This window comes from Amblyomma mixtum, chromosome 5, assembly GCF_055824585.1.
Source record: "Amblyomma mixtum isolate Tamu chromosome 5, ASM5582458v1, whole genome shotgun sequence".
NCBI classification, from domain to species: Eukaryota; Metazoa; Arthropoda; class Arachnida; order Ixodida; family Ixodidae; genus Amblyomma; species Amblyomma mixtum.
Window position 1 is genome coordinate 48,427,148 of NC_143016.1, and position 16,929 is coordinate 48,444,076.

The window sequence follows — 16,929 nt, forward strand, 5'->3', positions numbered from 1 at the left end:
TCAGCGTGAACAAAGACGATCATAATAGAATACGCTGTCACGGCCCCCGTTCGTGAGCGTGGGCTGCTATCACATGCAACGCGCGGGGTCCGTAAACCAGGTCAGACGGGCCCGCATACCCGTGACAAAAGTTACGCATACCACACGTGTACTAGAAGCCATACAAAGCATCAAGTGAACAGGTAACGAGTTATGTGTATTACTGCGTGTCAGGTATCGTGTAGACAGATGAGGCCTCGGGAAGGGAGCAAGAGCTTACAGTAGGAAGCGAGATACTGGAGGAGGTGTGGGAATGCATCTATCTAGGCCAAGCAGTAACCGCAGACGCAGATCCTGAGAAAGAAATACCCCGGGTAATAACAACTGAGCGGAGTGCACTCTGCAAGTACTCTCGGGCTATGAATATGAATTCACCAGTGTCCCTAAGAGGAACGTATACGCAATAGTTGCATCTTGCCAGTACTCACCCAGGGGGGCAGAAACTCGGAAGCTAACGAAACGGCTTGAAGTTAAACAGTGGGCAGTGTAGCGAGGAAAATGACAAGGGTGTATATTACGAAGATAGAGGACAGCGAGGATTAGAAATAAGAACAAACGAGTTAATGATGTCCTGTCTGAAATAAAGAAGGAGAAAAAGGAGGACATGTATAGAACAGGTAACCAGTGGTCGACGCATTTCAGAAAGGGCAAACGTACACCCTAAACACGAATGCGCCTATACGGAAGTAAAAAGGGAGCAAACTGTCCTATAGCGCACTTCCTTTTACAACAGGGAGTGCGATGAAAGAGAGCTTACTCCCCATTTACTCCTTTCAGTTTAGAGTTTAGCAGGGGGGTTGCGAGGATGAGACCTGACAGTCTGCGGGGATAGGGCGACTGCAGATGGCGTAGGAGAGGGTCAACTGGAGGTCAATGGGAGAGGCCTTTATTCAGCAGAGGACACTGCCAGACAGGCAATTTCGTTCTTTTTTTTTATCCAGTGAAAAATATTGCCCCAGCGCGAAGTACAAAGAGGCATGACTTACGAGAAGCGCATTCACTAAACAAAAGGAAGCCTCAGTATGGGTGACACGCGGCCACAGTCTCGTGTAACGAAAGCAAGAAATGTCAGCGCGGGACATCTTCAGTTCAGTTTTCTTCTTTCGTGTCCCCACTTGAAGCTGAAACCAGACGTAGCCGGTATACGTGGAAAAGAACAGGAAAAGCTACTGGACCTCTTGGATTCGACGAAAAAATAACTCAGACAAGACAGGATCCAGACGGCTTCAATCCACGTATAGAGAGAGAGAAAGAGAGAGAGAGAAGGTAAATAGCCGGATCGCAAAAGAATTCTACGCGCCTTCCTGGGACAACAAACGCAAGTATATTATGCATAAGGGTCCAGCACACATGACACGCCTCCCCACCCCCAAATCAAGTCGAATACAGTTCTACCTCCACGCATGATTTCCACGTTGACGTCTCGCCCAAGTGGAATTCCGCGCGAAATAACACCACCGACTGGAATTCCGTGCGAGATTACGGAACCGCCTCCTCGGTCCGAGCGCCTTCGGCAATACGAAGCGCACGAAGAACAACAACAAAAAAGAACCGGGCTGCCCAATTCTGGAAACCCTATTACACATCCACGGCTACGTCGACGACGAGGAAACGCGCTGCCCGGAAATGGATCATTCGGACCTGTCAGCCACCGGGCGGCAGCATCGCGTGCGGGATGCGCGCGGGGCCGCATTTTCACCCGCGCGACTTCGCGTCCGCGAGTCGAATGCGAAAGGGGTCTCTGTCGACGGCGTCGTATAATGAGGCGCGCCGACACAAAACGGGTCAAGTTCGGCGGCTCGCCCGTGCGAACGCGTTGGCGCGTGCGGCGAGAACGGAAACGCGCCGCCGCCGGCCGTCACCGACCTTGATGCATTTTTCGTCCGCTCGGCACACGATCCCTGGGCACCCCTCGAGGGGGGCGCCGAGCGTATTTTCGCAAAGAGCGCGAAGACAGTCTTCTTTCTCAATCGCGGTAGCAGCCGGCTCTGCTCTTGCTCCTGGGCGCGGACCGATTTTCCGGGCCACCGGGCGATCCGATGCAGAATGGCATTCGCGGATTCCCCCCGAGTCACGAAGCACGGAGGCGCGCGGAGGGACGCAATCGAGGCAAATGGGACGCCTTTGGGGGGGGGGGGGGGGGGGAGGGGGGGGGGGGAGGGGGGGGGGGAGGAAAAGAGACGAAAAGAAAGAAAGAACAAAAGAAAGAACTGAAAGAAGACTTCGGAGAGAGAGAGAGAAAGATGGAGGCGACGAGGGAGCGCGGGATTGTCCAGCTGACCCAATTAAGGGAAGTCCGAGGAGAGGGGAGCCAGCCAGAGCAGGTGAGAAGCGGCCGAAAATGTGTTTAATTTGGGCCACAAGCCTACGCCCCCTCCGGTCGCCTCCTCGCCCCCGGAGATAGCGTGCGCGTGCGAGAATACGTTTTTCGTGCTCGGCAAAGAAATGGCCTCTTCGACGGCGCGCGCGTCATAACAACGACGAGACGTGTCCCTGGAAGACCTCATCATCAGCGCCTCCGGGTCGACAGGCGGTGAATACGGTGCCTTCATCCGCCGGAGCCGATTTCGGCTCGCACGGACTTGGGGGAATATAGGGCGCGCTGGCAGCGGCGGACAACAAAAGAGCGGGGCTTAATTCGACGCATTCCACCTGACCGAACTGTGTGTCTGCCTGTGTACACAGAGGACCCAGTTCTTCTTCCGGCCCGCCGCCAGGGGGCGTCGGGACGGTGGCGCGTGTCGCCGCATGGGGTGACGCCCGCCGCGAACCAACGGGGCCTGTCGGCGACGCCGCCGGTGTAGCAGACGCCTTAACGAGATCCGTGACGTCAGGCGCCGGCAGCGCCCGCGGCGGCGACAGCCGGAAACCGGACCATACCGCCGGCACGCAGGCAAAGAAAAGTCCCGTTACGCACCGCCGTCCGCTTCAAAAAGCGCGCCGCCACATCGCAACGCGGGCGGCAAAACCTGCAAGCACAGAGAGTGAGGGAGAAAGAACGGAGAGAGAGGAGGAGGAGCTAGGATGCTGCTTGGGCGAGGGAAGGACCGCTGCGTTCTCATCAGCCGTCCGCACCTGCCGCCGCCGCCGTTCTCCTCCGTCCGTAGTGTACAGTAGACGCGTGCGCGGGCGGCAGCGGAAAGCGCTCCCCCTTATGTGGTGTGGCCGCGTGACGACGTGACGAGGGATGCCTGCCAGCCACTGGGCCCTAGCCGGGATATTGACACTCCTCGCCCCTCTGTGGCTGGCCGACGGCGCCTGGGCCAAGCTTGGCCAAAGCGGCGGAAGCGAGCAGCACCAGTCCAAGGTCAGTGCGGTGTCTTCCCTTCCTTCGGTACAATACTGTCGAGTTCGTGTTGTCGAGTCTATCACATGGGATATGAGCGACGCCGTAGAGGAAGGCAGCGGACTGATTTCGACCCTCTGGCGTTCTTCAACCTGTGCTGACATCGCACAACGTACAGCGGAGGACTTATGGGTCAATACTCTTGCAAGGAGGCGGTCCCATTAGAACTATGTACTTCTTGGATATTTTAGTCGAAAAACCTGTCTTCCCCAAGGTTTTCCTATGTAAAATTTCTACCTTGTGGAAAGGAGGGAGAAGGGGAGCTCTTCCCCCCCCCCCCCCCCCCCCCCCCCCCCGCGCCCGTACTTTAAATCTGCCCAACAGCATATGGGCGCTCTTGCATTTATCACTGATCGAAACACGGCTGCCACGGCCGATGCTGTCACCTGGAGAACGGCAGACGGCCATACATGCACTGAGCTACCCCGGCGGGCGTGTCTTCCCTCTATAAGCACTCACGCAAGGGCACAGTGAAACACAGAATTCGAAACGACGACGGGCAGCAGAGCACGAGTTCGGCTTTGCGTACTGGTGCACGCAAGAACCGTTTCCAGGAAAGCAAAATTAAATGCTCCCGCAATGTGGCTTTTTTTTTGTTCTTCAGGGCACTGACATCATACCACGTTCTGAGTGCGGCCTACAGTCTATTGCAGGATTACTTGCGAACGAGCATATGGTCAAAGAAACATTGTAGCGAAGTTTATGCAGTCGTGTGATGGTAACGTCTACAACTCCCATGCCATTCCGTAAATTGGCGGTACAAGAAACATAACCTTCTGGCCCGAACGAACATTCAGGGTGCAGTAAAGGTTTCAGAGTCTTAGCTGGACGGTATACAGACCCCTACGGTCGTAATACCGGGCTTCATACAAACGCCCGTTTGTGGAATGACGCAAGCTATGACAGCGAGAGCCATGGTAAATTGATGCTTATTTCGTCTCAGAACGTCCGTCAAGCCTTAGCCGCCTTGGGAAAAAAAAAAAAAAAACTACGCTGCAATGCGTCCAGTCCCACGAAAGCCGACGGCTGCGAGGCAGTGGAACTGGCGAGCACCAAGCACACACGTCCGCTTTTCTCATTTCACGCACCGTCAACGTCTACTCATGAACAGATATCAGCCAATGGACGGACAAGCCTCGCAGTGCTGCGCTTTCTCCTCGCAAAACGAAGGCTGGTACGAACACATCGTCGCATAGCTGCGCAGCGCGGCGGCAGAGCCCAGAACTATACAACCATCGAATGCAGCGCAACGCGCACCTGACTCCGACCACGTTCACGACCCTACCGGTAATAGCGCCCATTGAGGCCACCGGCCGTCTTCGTCCGATTCAGCGGCAGAACAGGACACCGTCCTCAGCGATTCACGCGGGGGGCGTGCGCGGTTCTTTCCATTCGGCGGAAAAGCAGACAGGCACAAGAAGAGAGCCTCGGAGCACAATGCGACGCGGCGGCAGGGAACGGAGGCGCGGCGACGTGACGCGGGCGGGAGAGGCCCGGTGCCACGGTCCCATGGATCGGCTGTGCCGCCACTCGCGGTCACGGCAGCCGCCGCCGCGTGCACGCGCATGCGACGACGGGAGCGGGGGCGTCCTCGGTCCACGGACCACCGCGGGCACGACTCCCTTTCCTCGCCGGGGGGGGACGGCGGCGGCAGCCACCGCCGAATAACCATGGCCACTGACACCGCCGCGGGGACAACGACGGGTACACGTACGACGAGAGAGCGCAGCAGCGTTTAGACACGCATGAGCTCTGCGGGTTCGAGCAGCGCACCACGCGCTCTGCTCTACAGGTCGGGACTCCTGTGACACAAGGGGTCGCCATATAACGCCGCGTTGAAGTAAATTCAAATCCAAACGAGGAATGAGCTCGTAGTGTTCGACTACTTCGAACGTCCTCGGGGTAAATGCTTCAGCGCCCGTTGCAACCGCCGACATAACCAAGGAACGCAAATGAGCAGGAGCGGAGGGGGGGGGGGGGGGGGGTGACCGAGGAAAGCATGAGGAAAGCAAGCACAGCAGTCGTGCAGCACGACTATGTCGGATGAAGGAAGACACCGGTGGCCACACGCACCGGTGACCGCCACCTCATGTCGCGTGCTGACTCATATTAGCCCCCTTTCCCCGGCTGCAAACGTCGATACAAGACGGATGATGACCGGAGCAGACCCAGCTCCCTCGCTTTCAGTCTCCGCCGCCATTTGGAAAGCACGCCGAGGATGGATAGCGGGAGTGCACGCACAGTTCCCCAGCCTGCCAAACGCTCTCTCCTTCCCCGGGGCTGTAGACTGAAACCGCGCCGCCGGTTCTGTGTCCGTGGCGGCGGCGAAACAAGCGGGAGCCACCGCGCTGCGGTAGCCTCCTCGGGGCCGCTTTCCCACGGAGATGCGAACTGGGCGACGACAGCGTGAAAATGTATTCGCGAGAGAACCGAGAGACGACGTCGCGTGCGCTGGGAGAGGCCGGCTGCATAGCGGCAGAAAAAAACTACCGGTCCTGGAGACGTCCCGGCGAGAGTGCCGCAAACGAATGAGGGTTTTACCAAACAGGCATCCCATGTTTTCTTCTTGTCCCCCCCCCCCCCTTTCTCTTCTTGCCTGAAACATCTACGTTGACAACGCACTTTCTGGCGAATGGCAACGAATCACCGGGGAACGCAAAACGAACTCTAGACACGAATGTACTAGGCTATCAGCAGCAGCAGTAGCAGGCCAGTTATGCAGGGCTAAGGAGTCTCCTGCACATCAACCCAATCCTGTACCAGTTGCTGCCATCATAAATCCTCGAAAACTCGTTAATCTCGCCGGTCTATCTGACTCTGGAGCACGACACATAGGAGGCTGGCACAGGGCAGTGTTTGTTGGAGAGATATGGGAGATGCCTTTGCCCCGCAGTGGGCGTAGTGAGGCTGATGATGATGACATACGAAACATAACTATACCAAAACTCTCCACCGCTCCTACACTGCACGCGGTCGTCAGCCTTCGCAGTACGTACACAACAACCCGGGTGATGGCGCTTTTTCGGTGACAAGCAAATTTTTCGTACAGCGAGGGCTGTTAAGCGCCCGTTCCTGGGTTTCACGTAGTAGTTGACGGCGTAGATAACTATTGCGTTGCCATGGGAATCACTCGGAGGATGGTCAACGAGCAAGGAGGACGCCAGCGAAGAAATACGTGAGCGTGGGGCGTGGGGTGGGGGGGGCTCAACGCAGTTCAGGCTCCCACGAGGTTCCAATCTATCAAAAGTTAGGGGCCACCCTTCAGCGTTCGGTCTTTCCGTAATGAGTGTCAGACGAGCAGCGCGCACGATCACTCGCGGTTAACCCAACGGCTTGCCAGCAGCGCGATGCCAAACCACGAAAGGACAAGAAGCGACCGGTGCTCCTCCGACCGTGGCAGCAGCCGCCGCTGACCGCCCCGCGTCTCACCGTTATCTGCCCATCAGCCTCCACGCGCTTCCGGCCAGCGAGAGACGGCGCGATTTCTAGAACGGCGCAGCAGGCGACAGCGGCACAATGAGATCGGTGGAGATCGCGCGCGCAAGCGTACGCGCGCTTACGGTGGGAAGAAAGAAAGCCCCGCGCGTAAAGGCAACCACCAGCGACGAAAGCAAGGCGCCCATTTCCGCCCCCCTCCAGAAAAATGCGCGGAGCAACGGCGGGAGAGAATGTTTACAGGTGCAGTCGCGGCGAAGAAGAAGCGGCCGCAGAAAACGGAAAATGCCTCGGCGGTCATGCGGCGCGATTCCCTTCCGCGTGCTGTTCCCCGAAGTGTGATGTTTGAAAAGGGAAGGGGCTGCAGGCCGGTCAGGCCGGGTGAAACCGCGAAAGCCAGCCAAGGGCATCGGAGGAGGATAACGGGGGCGGCCTGAACGACAGAGAAAAGCAGAAAAAAAAGCAAAAAAAAAAAGAGAAACGGCTCTCGGAACAGTTCAACACGCGCAACCGTACATATAACGGTTAAAGAGCCGAGGTTCTTCTGCGACCGCAAAGAATTCCAGGCGGTTAAGGGTCGGCAGGAAAAAAAAAAAAAAGAGCAAGTAAATGCTGTGGTCATCGTTGCGGTCACTACCTTCGTCCCTCTAAACCAGAGATGGCGAGCATTCTCCCCGACGATAGGAAAGTGCAAACGCGCGAAAGAAAGCAGGAAAAAAGTTGGAGCTGGTCCGGTCGTACTTGCTACTCCGCAATGCCCTGGAATGCCCCACGATCGCACTGCGCCCGCGGACAAAGTTGCGGACAATGTTCCCGCGCTGGCAAAGCCTTTGCGAAAAATTGTTCGTTTCGCCCTCGATGTAGCTCGCGGAGCAGTCAGCCCAGAAATAGACGACGCCTGGCACTCGTTCTTTCAGCCGTAGTATGAAGCGCCCGAAGATCGATGAATGCTAATTGTGACCAATCTGGACGCGATGGATGGTGATGCGTTTTTTTTTTTTAGTTGATATAGGTATTGAGCATTATCGGGTTGCTGCCGTTGCTGAGCATATCAGCCAGAACGCATTCTTCCTTCAGCTCGTGTCTGACGAGCAGATAGTCTTGGCTCTTGTATGAGGCCCGGTGATATGATTTGAAATTTAGGTAGCGTCCCGTGTCACTGTATAGACAGAGAACGTGGGTTCTGTGGGCTTCCTGTTCGCTGCACTAGCAATTCGAGAAATGGCATGACCGCTGCTCGTTTCACATCTCGAAGGTCGGTCCGGAGGAATCCCCATCCATCGCCTGTTTCGCCGCAGTCACTGAGATTGCCTCTCCCACTGCCAAGCCACCGGTTTGCTTCAAGAATTCTTATTATGGCCCATAACTAGAGCGCCACTCTCGCAAGGCAACAGACGTCTCGACGAAAGCTTCTTGACAAAACCAGTGCCAATCTCGACGTTCTTCTCTTCCTGATTCGCCTCCAGACCAGTCAAATTTCTGTAAAAATGCCAACGTTCAATGGACATTTCTGTAGTGAGATTCCTCCACTCGGGTGGCCTAAGCTACCCCCCTGAACCCTCCACAATCGCTGCGTCCCGTCTTTGTACACTCGTCAGACGGGGACAGTTGGTTATCTTGATGCGAGATGGATAGATGGGATGGAAGATAGGAGCGTCCCCTTTGAAGCGAGGTGGCGGCAGTTGCCACCATGCTCGGCTTTATTAAACATTTTTTGTTTAACTGTGTTGTAAATTGTTATTAAAATTCGCCATTTTCTTTGAATACGGTTTCCTACACTTCTAACCTTATGTCACTTCTCTGCTTTTCAGCCACCAATCTTCCAATCGCTTTTTACTAACTTCCGTTTATTTACATGACCATTGTTATCTCTAAACCCTAGGACCTCAGGAAGAGTGACTGTGCCTGCAGCGACATCCGGATGGATGCCATCACATTTGAGCATGAGGTGTTCAGTTGTTTCTACAGATCTACCACACACACCACATGTGTCATCTTCCGGGTCATGCCACGCCGCACCGCACCCAAATGCAGGACAGACGCTATGAAAGCTGAAGCGGCCCTCCAACAATTGGCTCCGCAGATAACATCTTTCTGTCAGAAGGCCGCTAATACCGCGCACGGCAACCGGGGCAATCCGCCGCACGCGGTACAGCGTGGCTCGTGCGGGGGTCTACCACTCCGTAGAGCTACAGAACTACAGGCGGATATAACTCAAGAACGCAGCGGCGAATGCCCCTTAAAGGAGGAGCCAATGGCGCCTCCTGGTTCTCATGACGTCGCGGTTAACCGCGAGGTCACGGCAACCGGACCATACCATTGGCTGCAGGGCCACCTTTGAAAGGTATTTGCCGCTTCGTTCTTGATTAGTATCCGACTCTAACAGAGCCGTGTTTTCCCTTCCATGGGCTTTGTATAGCCGCTTTTCCCCGTCGAAGGACCCCATTCCAGCCAATAACATCGGCCGATTCTCATGACCCTGCCAGTGTGACAAAGCAGGGTCATGAGAATCAAGCGACGCCATTCGCCGGAAGGGGGGTCCTTTGACGGGGAAAAGCCGCTGCCTTCTTGAGTTGAACCACAGTTCTTTGTCAGTTCAAGAAGCGTCCCGAAAGCATCCCAGTCGGGAAAGTGCCTCGGTCACTCCCCCGGACAGATAGATGCACAGTGGCCCCATTACAACACCTTCGATCGTTCTGCGCGTGTCAAAAGTGTGCCGCGAATCCCCCTCCGGGCGCAGGCACAGCGTCACCGACCGTGGGAGCGGCGCGGAGCGGTGGCGGTGCGCGGTGGCGTCGCCCTGCCGGAGTGCGCGGCGCAGCAGGTGTGCTCGGCGCTGTACGTGCGCGTCAACCGGACACAGCCGCTGTGCGCCTGCCCGGCGGCCTTTGCGGAGCCGTGCTCGGACTCGGCCGAGCTGGACGAGCACACCATCAAGCTCGTCTCCAACGACAGGCAGGGAACCTTCAACCTCATCAAGGTACGTGCTCTGCGAATGCAAACCGCGCTGCCGCGGTATATGCGCAGAAAATGCGAGCTTCTACGGCGCGCACTGAGACTTCTTTCACACCGCTCGCGTTTCGGACGTCGCCTAGAGGGTGAGGGGAACCGTAGTCCTCAGACTCCTGGAGCTCCATCCACGGGTGCTGCAACAGCCCCTCTCCGGGGATCCAGAAGCAAAACCAAAGGCCAATACACTCTTTTCGCGCGCTGTAGGTATACGTTAGAGTTAGCGAACGTCTCACAGTGTATGGACATAGAAATCGGATGAACAAAACATATTTGGATTTGGCTTACAGAGTGATAAGGTGACAGGAATTGGAGGAGACAATAAGGCGCGTGACTATAATATGCGCCAAAATTTCTTCCTTTTCTTCCCGTGTCCAGTGGTGTCCAGTGACCAATTCCGAGTCCAAATCCCTCAGACGACTAGGTTCCTCAAAGACAGGCTGTAGCATATGAATGACACTACAGTCAGATAAGAGTCGGGAACTAAACGGCAGGTGCTCCTCAAATGAGGCCCTCGCGCCAATGAGGTCGACTGATTTTCACGACGCCTCGGTTACTCCGATTAAGCCGAGGTTGACCCCCTTTCATCGGCCACCCCCTGTGATTTCACAGTAGCAGGTCAATGGGGATTAACCACAACGTCATGATAATCGGTCATCGCCCTTGGCTGGAGGGGGGACTCCTTCGAGGGGCGCATTTGCCGCTTCATTTTATAGCTGTCTCCACCTATACACGATACGCGTTCCTCATTTGCGGCCACAGCGCACTCTCAGCGAATCAAGGTTGAGCTTCGGACAATGCACGCCGGTCTATAACAGTCCGCACGGCATGCCACCGGCTATAGCTGGCTACTATATACGCGCTCAGCATGGCTCATACCACACGCCGGCACGCTTCACACCAAACGAATGCGCCGTGAATTAGAACACAAAACGTACGGAGACACCGCAGGGGACCTCATTCTTCCGATTCGCGGCTAAATGGACAGCTTTTCGAAAAGCCTCGCTTGACCGGGGTCGCACAACTTCGTGAAGTGAGCTCCTACCACACGTCGCGCGCGTTACGGTAAAGTGAGCGCGGCGCACCCGACAGCCGACGCATGTTTCTCAGCGCGTATGGCTCACGGCACCCGGGCGGCGGGGCGCAGGTGTGTGAGCCGGTGCTGTCGGTGCGGCGGTGCCAGGAGCCCCGCGACTGGCAGCTGCTGGCGCTGCAGAGCACCCGCACGGGACGGGCCCACTACCTGCTGGTGTGCCGCTGCCCAACCGGATCGAGGCTGCTGGGGCCCGTGCGACACACCACGCCGCCGTACGCCAACATCCCGGGCATCCGCGTGTACGGCATGCTCTGCGCCCAGGGACCGGCCACCGCGATGCCGCCCAGGGACAGCAGGAACTTCCACAAAGGTACGGCTTACTTACTCCGGACCCGCGCTTCCTTGCGAGCCGAACACTGAGGCACTGAACAGCAGGTGCTCTGTGACGAGTGATGCCACACCCGACAGACTTTCACTGACCGCGATGACACCCCAAAACCGTATAACGATCAGTGTGTGTGGGGGGGGGGGGGGGGGGGGGGGCATGGTTAAAAGTAGCAGAAGGATGAGGAAAAGAACAGGTACAGAATACATCTTCCAGATTACATATAATTAAAGGAGCGCATCTAAACATTGCATAACAGAGAAATTTTTTTTCTCGTCCAACATGATGAGATGGACGTGTTTAAAACCCGGCATCGGTTGCCATAGGCTCGGCAAAGCACCGTACCATACACCGCCAGACTGTGATCTCTAGGCCGACACTTAAATTTAGAGCTGTACAAGCGAGCCCAATATTCGAAATCGTCCCCAGTGACCAAACTTCACATTATGCGCAATGATCCCACGCAATGCATGACTGTATTTTGGTTTGGTTTGGTTTATGGGGTTCAACGTCCCAAGGCGACTTATGATGAGTGTATTTCATTGAAGTGGGGTCACGTCAAAGAATAATGAAGAACACGTTAGTTTAGCTGTGCATATATGCAGTTGCTTTGCTGGCAGCAACCACGAACACAACACCAATTGGCAACAGCACGACGTGAGGAAAAAGGATCTACCGTAGCTCCGACGGTCAAATCATAATAGGACCTACAAGCAAAGGTAGTGAGTGATGAATGGCCGAGTCGCATGCTTCTTCTCGCAGGTTTCTACCCGGAAGCTCCCTGGCCCAGGATATTGGAAATGATCAAGAAGTCGGGACTGCACCACAAACTCTGATGTTCAGCTCTGGGTCTGGCACGAGCGACGACTGCATTTCGAGGTGGTACAGGGTGCCAACGTGTGACCTCAGCTCCACTGAAATGCAGCCCTCCCGGCAAAAGAGAGACGCATTGCCTTTAGCATGCTCATAAGCGCCAGTGTTTCGTGACGTCAGTCCGTTCTGTTGGCTCCTCGCGCGTGTGGTAGAGCGCGAGGCAAATGTGTCGAACGCGGCCACAACGTTGCGAATGACAGGCCGTCAGCCAAGCAGACGCGGTCAGTAGTGCCAGCTGACGGACGGATCCTCGAGTGGCGGCGCAATTTCGTCCACTGCGGTGCGCGCGAACGCAATGCCAGCATGCACATTTGCCGCAGGACATTAAAAGCTGGCCGGTATAATTGTAGAAGGGACAAGTATCGGAAATGTGGCAGGTCTGCAACGCCATCGGCAAACACGTTTCGGTGCATTCCTTGCTCAACTTCAGCCGCCTTGTTATGCAGAAATGCGTCCCAAAAGCAGACAAGCCCACCGTTTTGCGGGGCGCCTGAACAAAGAAAGAGTAAACCAGGCACGCAGAGACGAACGCACCATTTTATACTTTGCAAGCCGGCAAGTTCGCGTCGCGTTGAAAAAAAAAATGCAAGAACGGCAAGCTGGCTTCGCTGCACAAACACTCATTATGCAGCGAAGCCACCTTGTCGAGCGGATGATGAAGGGCCAAATGTTGCCAGGAACAAGTGGGCACGAAAAAAAACAATTTTTCTCTTGCTACTTCAAAAGCTCCATGTGATTCAGTTACCCAAAGTGCGCTTCCACGAATGAAAGACAAAAAGCTAAAATTGCAGGCATGCTTAAATTTTAAGGTTGGAATGTTTATGAAATCAACGTTTCATGTAGGAAAAAATAGCACTTTTTGTTTCTGAAACGAAAAAACATAACACAATTTTCATCTACGCGTTTCAAGCGACAGCCCCTATATTAGTTGGCTTAGCTTCCACATCCCCCTTCAGCAGTACTGAGTCATAGTGCCTGAAAACTGTTACATACTCGCAGCAATGAGGCCGTCAGGCATACGTCACGCAGACCACGCTGAGGCTTTTCTGAAAACATTTCATTTGAAAGTGTGCATCCATTGTTTGTTGTTCACTGAACTAAACGTTTGTTTCAGCTTTTGTTCATGCGGAGTGCTATGAACAACATGCTAAATTTAAGTGCAAGTTTCTCTTGACAGCTCAGCATATGAGCTACACATGGTTTGGTTTGGTTTGGTTTGTAGGGTTTAACGTCCCAAAGCGACAAAGGCTATGAGAGACGCCGTAGTGGAGGGCTCCGGAAATTTCGACCACCTGGGGTTCTTTAACGTGCACTGCCATCGCGCAGTGCACGGGCCTCTAGAGTTTCGCCTCCAAAGAAATTCAACCGCCGCGACCGGGATCGAACCCGCGTCTTTCGGGTCAGCAGCCGAGCACCATAACCACTGAGCCACCGCGGCGGCGAGCTACACATGGATGGAGTTTTGTGCATGGGAAGTTATACCATGAAAGTGAAGTGACCCTAACATATGCAGGTTTCAACGCGAGAAGTAAGTCTATGCCGGAAGAAGCTGAATAAGTGAACAGCAGTTAAAAGGTGATGAAATGAGTGATGGGTCTGCACACATTAGCCACTGCTGTGTGCCTTGTCGTTCCTACATGCTAGGGAATTCAATTTAAACCTAGGCATCATGTCCTGCAGGTGTACAAGTCATGAGCAGCGCAATTCCTGTGGTCCGCAGATGTTTCACTTATTCTTCACACAAATTCAGTATCCCTACTCTGCATGCCACCAATTACTGCCAGAATGTTTTGTTATGCTAAACGTCTACTTGCAGAGGATGTCAAAGAGTGCTTGCTGAAATGACTGATGAGAAATTGAGTTATGCTTTCAGTTCCAATAAGGTCAATACAATCAGGTGCCAATAATTGTGATTCATTTCATTAGTTCGTAGCAACCAGTTTCACGAATCTTTCAGAGCATTTTTCTATTGCCGCAAGCAGCCTGCTACTGCATATCACACCCAGGACTGTAGCTTGACTCATCTGTCATACATTCCTACAGTAAAAAAAAAGCAAATAGTGTGTGTTCCGACTTCTTGCGCTTTCGCTTAGTTGTTAGCTAGCGACAAAAGTAAATGTGCCAGCAACTTATATTGGTAGCAGCTGGGCAGAGAGAGACTTTAAACTAGTAGAACGAAGCTTTTAATGCAACCGCCACTAGATAGACGATACCTATGGCTTTTATACACCCACATGCGTCTAGATGTGCCGTTAGCAAGAAAATATGAATGCAAAATATATTTCAAATCTAGCTACCTTTACATATCCAAGCTACTTGTAACGTGTGCCTTACATATAGTATTTATTCAGTGTGCTTGCAGAATAGTTTGGCATAATTTGCACAAACAACAAATATGAATTAATTTCGCGTAGCAAAGAAACTAAACATTGGCAATGTATTAGTTCTGGCTATTAGCAGATGTCACTGCTGAAGGCAATACTGCAAGATATGAGCATTGTTGTAAGGTTGCTTCAGGCTTACTCCCTGTGTGCAATGTTCCACTCCATAGTTTCCAAGATTTCAGCATTTGAATGTGTATAACTGGACTGTGTGCAATGTACAGATCAATCTATTCATTGAATGCTCAATAAAGTGTTCCTCCATTGCAAATAAAGTTACGTGTGTATGCCATTAGCTCTTATACTAACCTATGTATACCCTGCCAATATACAGTGCAAGCGCTGTAGCAGCCATAATTTTTTTTTGCTTAACAGCTGCATTTGGCCAAGTTTTTTGCGACACCCAACGATCCTGCACAGTCATCATACTTTTGATGCTATCAGTAAGCTTTCTGTAAAGCCCCTGCTTGCATGTTCCAGTTATCAAGGCATCACTTACCACTATCCACATGTACTGGCAGATCCCAGTCGACCCTATGTAACGTAAAAATGCACCTAGGTTAATCCTGAAGCTTGGCTCAGCCCTCAGCTCATTTGTCATTGAGCCTGGAAAAGACAATTAACTCATCAAGCTACGTATACAGTGGAAGCATGACGCAGGAAGGTGCTGTACCGAAAAAAGTTAATCAGATGTTTACCCTTGTGGCAGTGCGAAGTTAAGCGATAAGAGGGGTGGTGCAAAATACCGATGCCAGAAGGTGTGTTAGTAAATATGAGTATGGGTGCAGAATGTGTGTTGTGGTTATGCTGTCATATTCAAATTAGTGCCACGGGTAAGCTCCACGGAATGCTCTTTGCAGAGAATGTTAGAGCAGCTGGATGCAGTAATTAGTTGTGGAGTGTGGGGGTATCGGTATAGGGTAAGCATGACACAGTTACATGCACAGTCACAGTCCGCTGTGCTCGTCACGCCGGACGCCCACCTTATCTAACAATATGCGATCCATCACTGGCAGGTGCGCAGACAACGCTGTGATTTGACCAAATGTGACACACACGACTTTAACTGCAAAATGAAAAGCAAGCCAAGTGGGAAAAAGCATGCATGAAAACACTCACGAAGTGCGTCTGAGGTGACCTGGATGCTGCAGCTGTACATAGCACAGAGAAGTCGCTGGGGCTGAGCCTGGAAAGCCCGTCGGCAACCCTCCTTGACAGCTGAGATGATCTGGCCAGAGAGCGGTCCATAGGTGCCTGGGTCTTCCACAGACAGGTCCAAGTTCCACTCATCCACCACAAAGGCAACACCCATCATCGGCTCCTGGCACAAGGGGCCCATTAGCGCGGCTAGCTGGAAGCCACTCACAAAGCTGTGGTCATAGTCGGCCAATGCCTTGGCTCCACTCGAAACGCGACTTGCAGAAGAAGCAGCAGTCCGTTGCCCAGTGTTTTCTAGCTCATTATCATGATTTTTGTGTCTCTGGTTGCCTTCTGACTGTCTGTGGAGTCCTTCCTCACTTGGCAGAGAATCATTGGCAGTATCACAGATTCCACTAAGCTCTAAAGTTTCTATTCCCGTGACATTTGAGTCACCATCTAATTCAGCTGAAATAGCTTCTTGGGGGCTAAGCTGAAACACCGGTGTCCTCCTATATCCAGAAACCCTGTTGAGAAGCATATTGGGACCACACCTCCGAGGACCGAGGGACCAGATTTGGTCCATTGTCTCTTTGGGCCAGCCGGCATCTGCAAAAGACTGGGTCAAGGACTTTCGGAGCTCAGCTATGTTTTTGGACAGAGATTCCGGGAGTTTGTGACTCCTAGAAGACAATGCCTGGTCGTAGTCTCGAATGAGGGATGTGTGTTTTTCAAGGAGCTCGGTGACATCCTGGGGGAGTGGTTCAGCTCGCAGCTTGATAGTGACTTGTCGATTCGGAGTGCAAATTGTGACCGTTCCGTCATCTGCGACATCATCATCGTCCTCCTGAAAGACGAATTGGAATGCTCTTTCATTCTATTTTGCAACAAATACAGCTACCTCTGTAGAGTTACATTTGGTACACATTAAAATGTATTAAATAACAAAGAAGGTTATCACAGATTTCATGAAAAGCCGGTGCTTGCAAAGATCAATCACAAAAATCACAACGGCATAAAATGTAACCTGGCAAATTTATTCTTTTCCCCATGCGTGACTACAATTTGCCTAGGGTATGAAATTACAGCACTGGCTGAATCTCTAATGCAAGCGGATTTAAAGCAGCAATCTGAATGTGATACGCAAAGAAAATATGCTTGCAGAGAAGGAGTTCATCTGCTATGTGCCCCCCAAGCATGGCAGCCAGCGGCATCCCACCTCGGCATGGCTGTTCCGTCAGCGCATGCCAACAATATCATCTAGAAGCAGGGTCAGCGAAACGTGAAC

General features: G+C 53.2%; 2 protein-coding genes across 3 annotated transcripts in view; one reads left to right on the top strand and one right to left on the bottom strand.

Annotated features, from left to right (window-relative positions):
• Positions 1 to 16,929, bottom strand: part of LOC149342036 (elongation factor-like GTPase 1) — a 152,048-nt gene that overhangs the window by 104,593 nt on the left and 30,526 nt on the right. For both annotated transcript variants that reach the window (XM_089544345.1, XM_089544344.1), the window contains exon 18: positions 15,624 to 16,488. In XM_089544345.1, the coding sequence (XP_089400471.1) occupies positions 15,624 to 16,488 (865 nt within the window). The remainder of the gene's footprint in view (positions 1 to 15,623; positions 16,489 to 16,929) is intronic.
• dsx-c73A (doublesex cognate 73A) lies at positions 2,972 to 13,363 on the top strand. The gene is made up of 4 exons (XM_089544349.1): positions 2,972 to 3,346; positions 9,561 to 9,800; positions 10,977 to 11,235; positions 12,013 to 13,363. The coding sequence occupies exons 1-4, from the start codon at positions 3,227 to 3,229 to the stop codon at positions 12,084 to 12,086; spliced, it is 693 nt and encodes a 230-aa protein (XP_089400475.1). The 5' UTR covers positions 2,972 to 3,226; the 3' UTR covers positions 12,087 to 13,363.

Coding starts and splice junctions, on each gene's coding strand:
- dsx-c73A (XM_089544349.1), top strand. CDS start 3,227: ATGCCTGCCAGCCACTGGGCCCTAGCCGGGATATTGACACTCCTCGCC. Junction 3,347..9,560: donor GCGAGCAGCACCAGTCCAAG/GTCAGTGCGGTG, acceptor CTCCGGGCGCAG/GCACAGCGTCACCGACCGTG. Junction 9,801..10,976: donor GAACCTTCAACCTCATCAAG/GTACGTGCTCTG, acceptor GGCGGGGCGCAG/GTGTGTGAGCCGGTGCTGTC.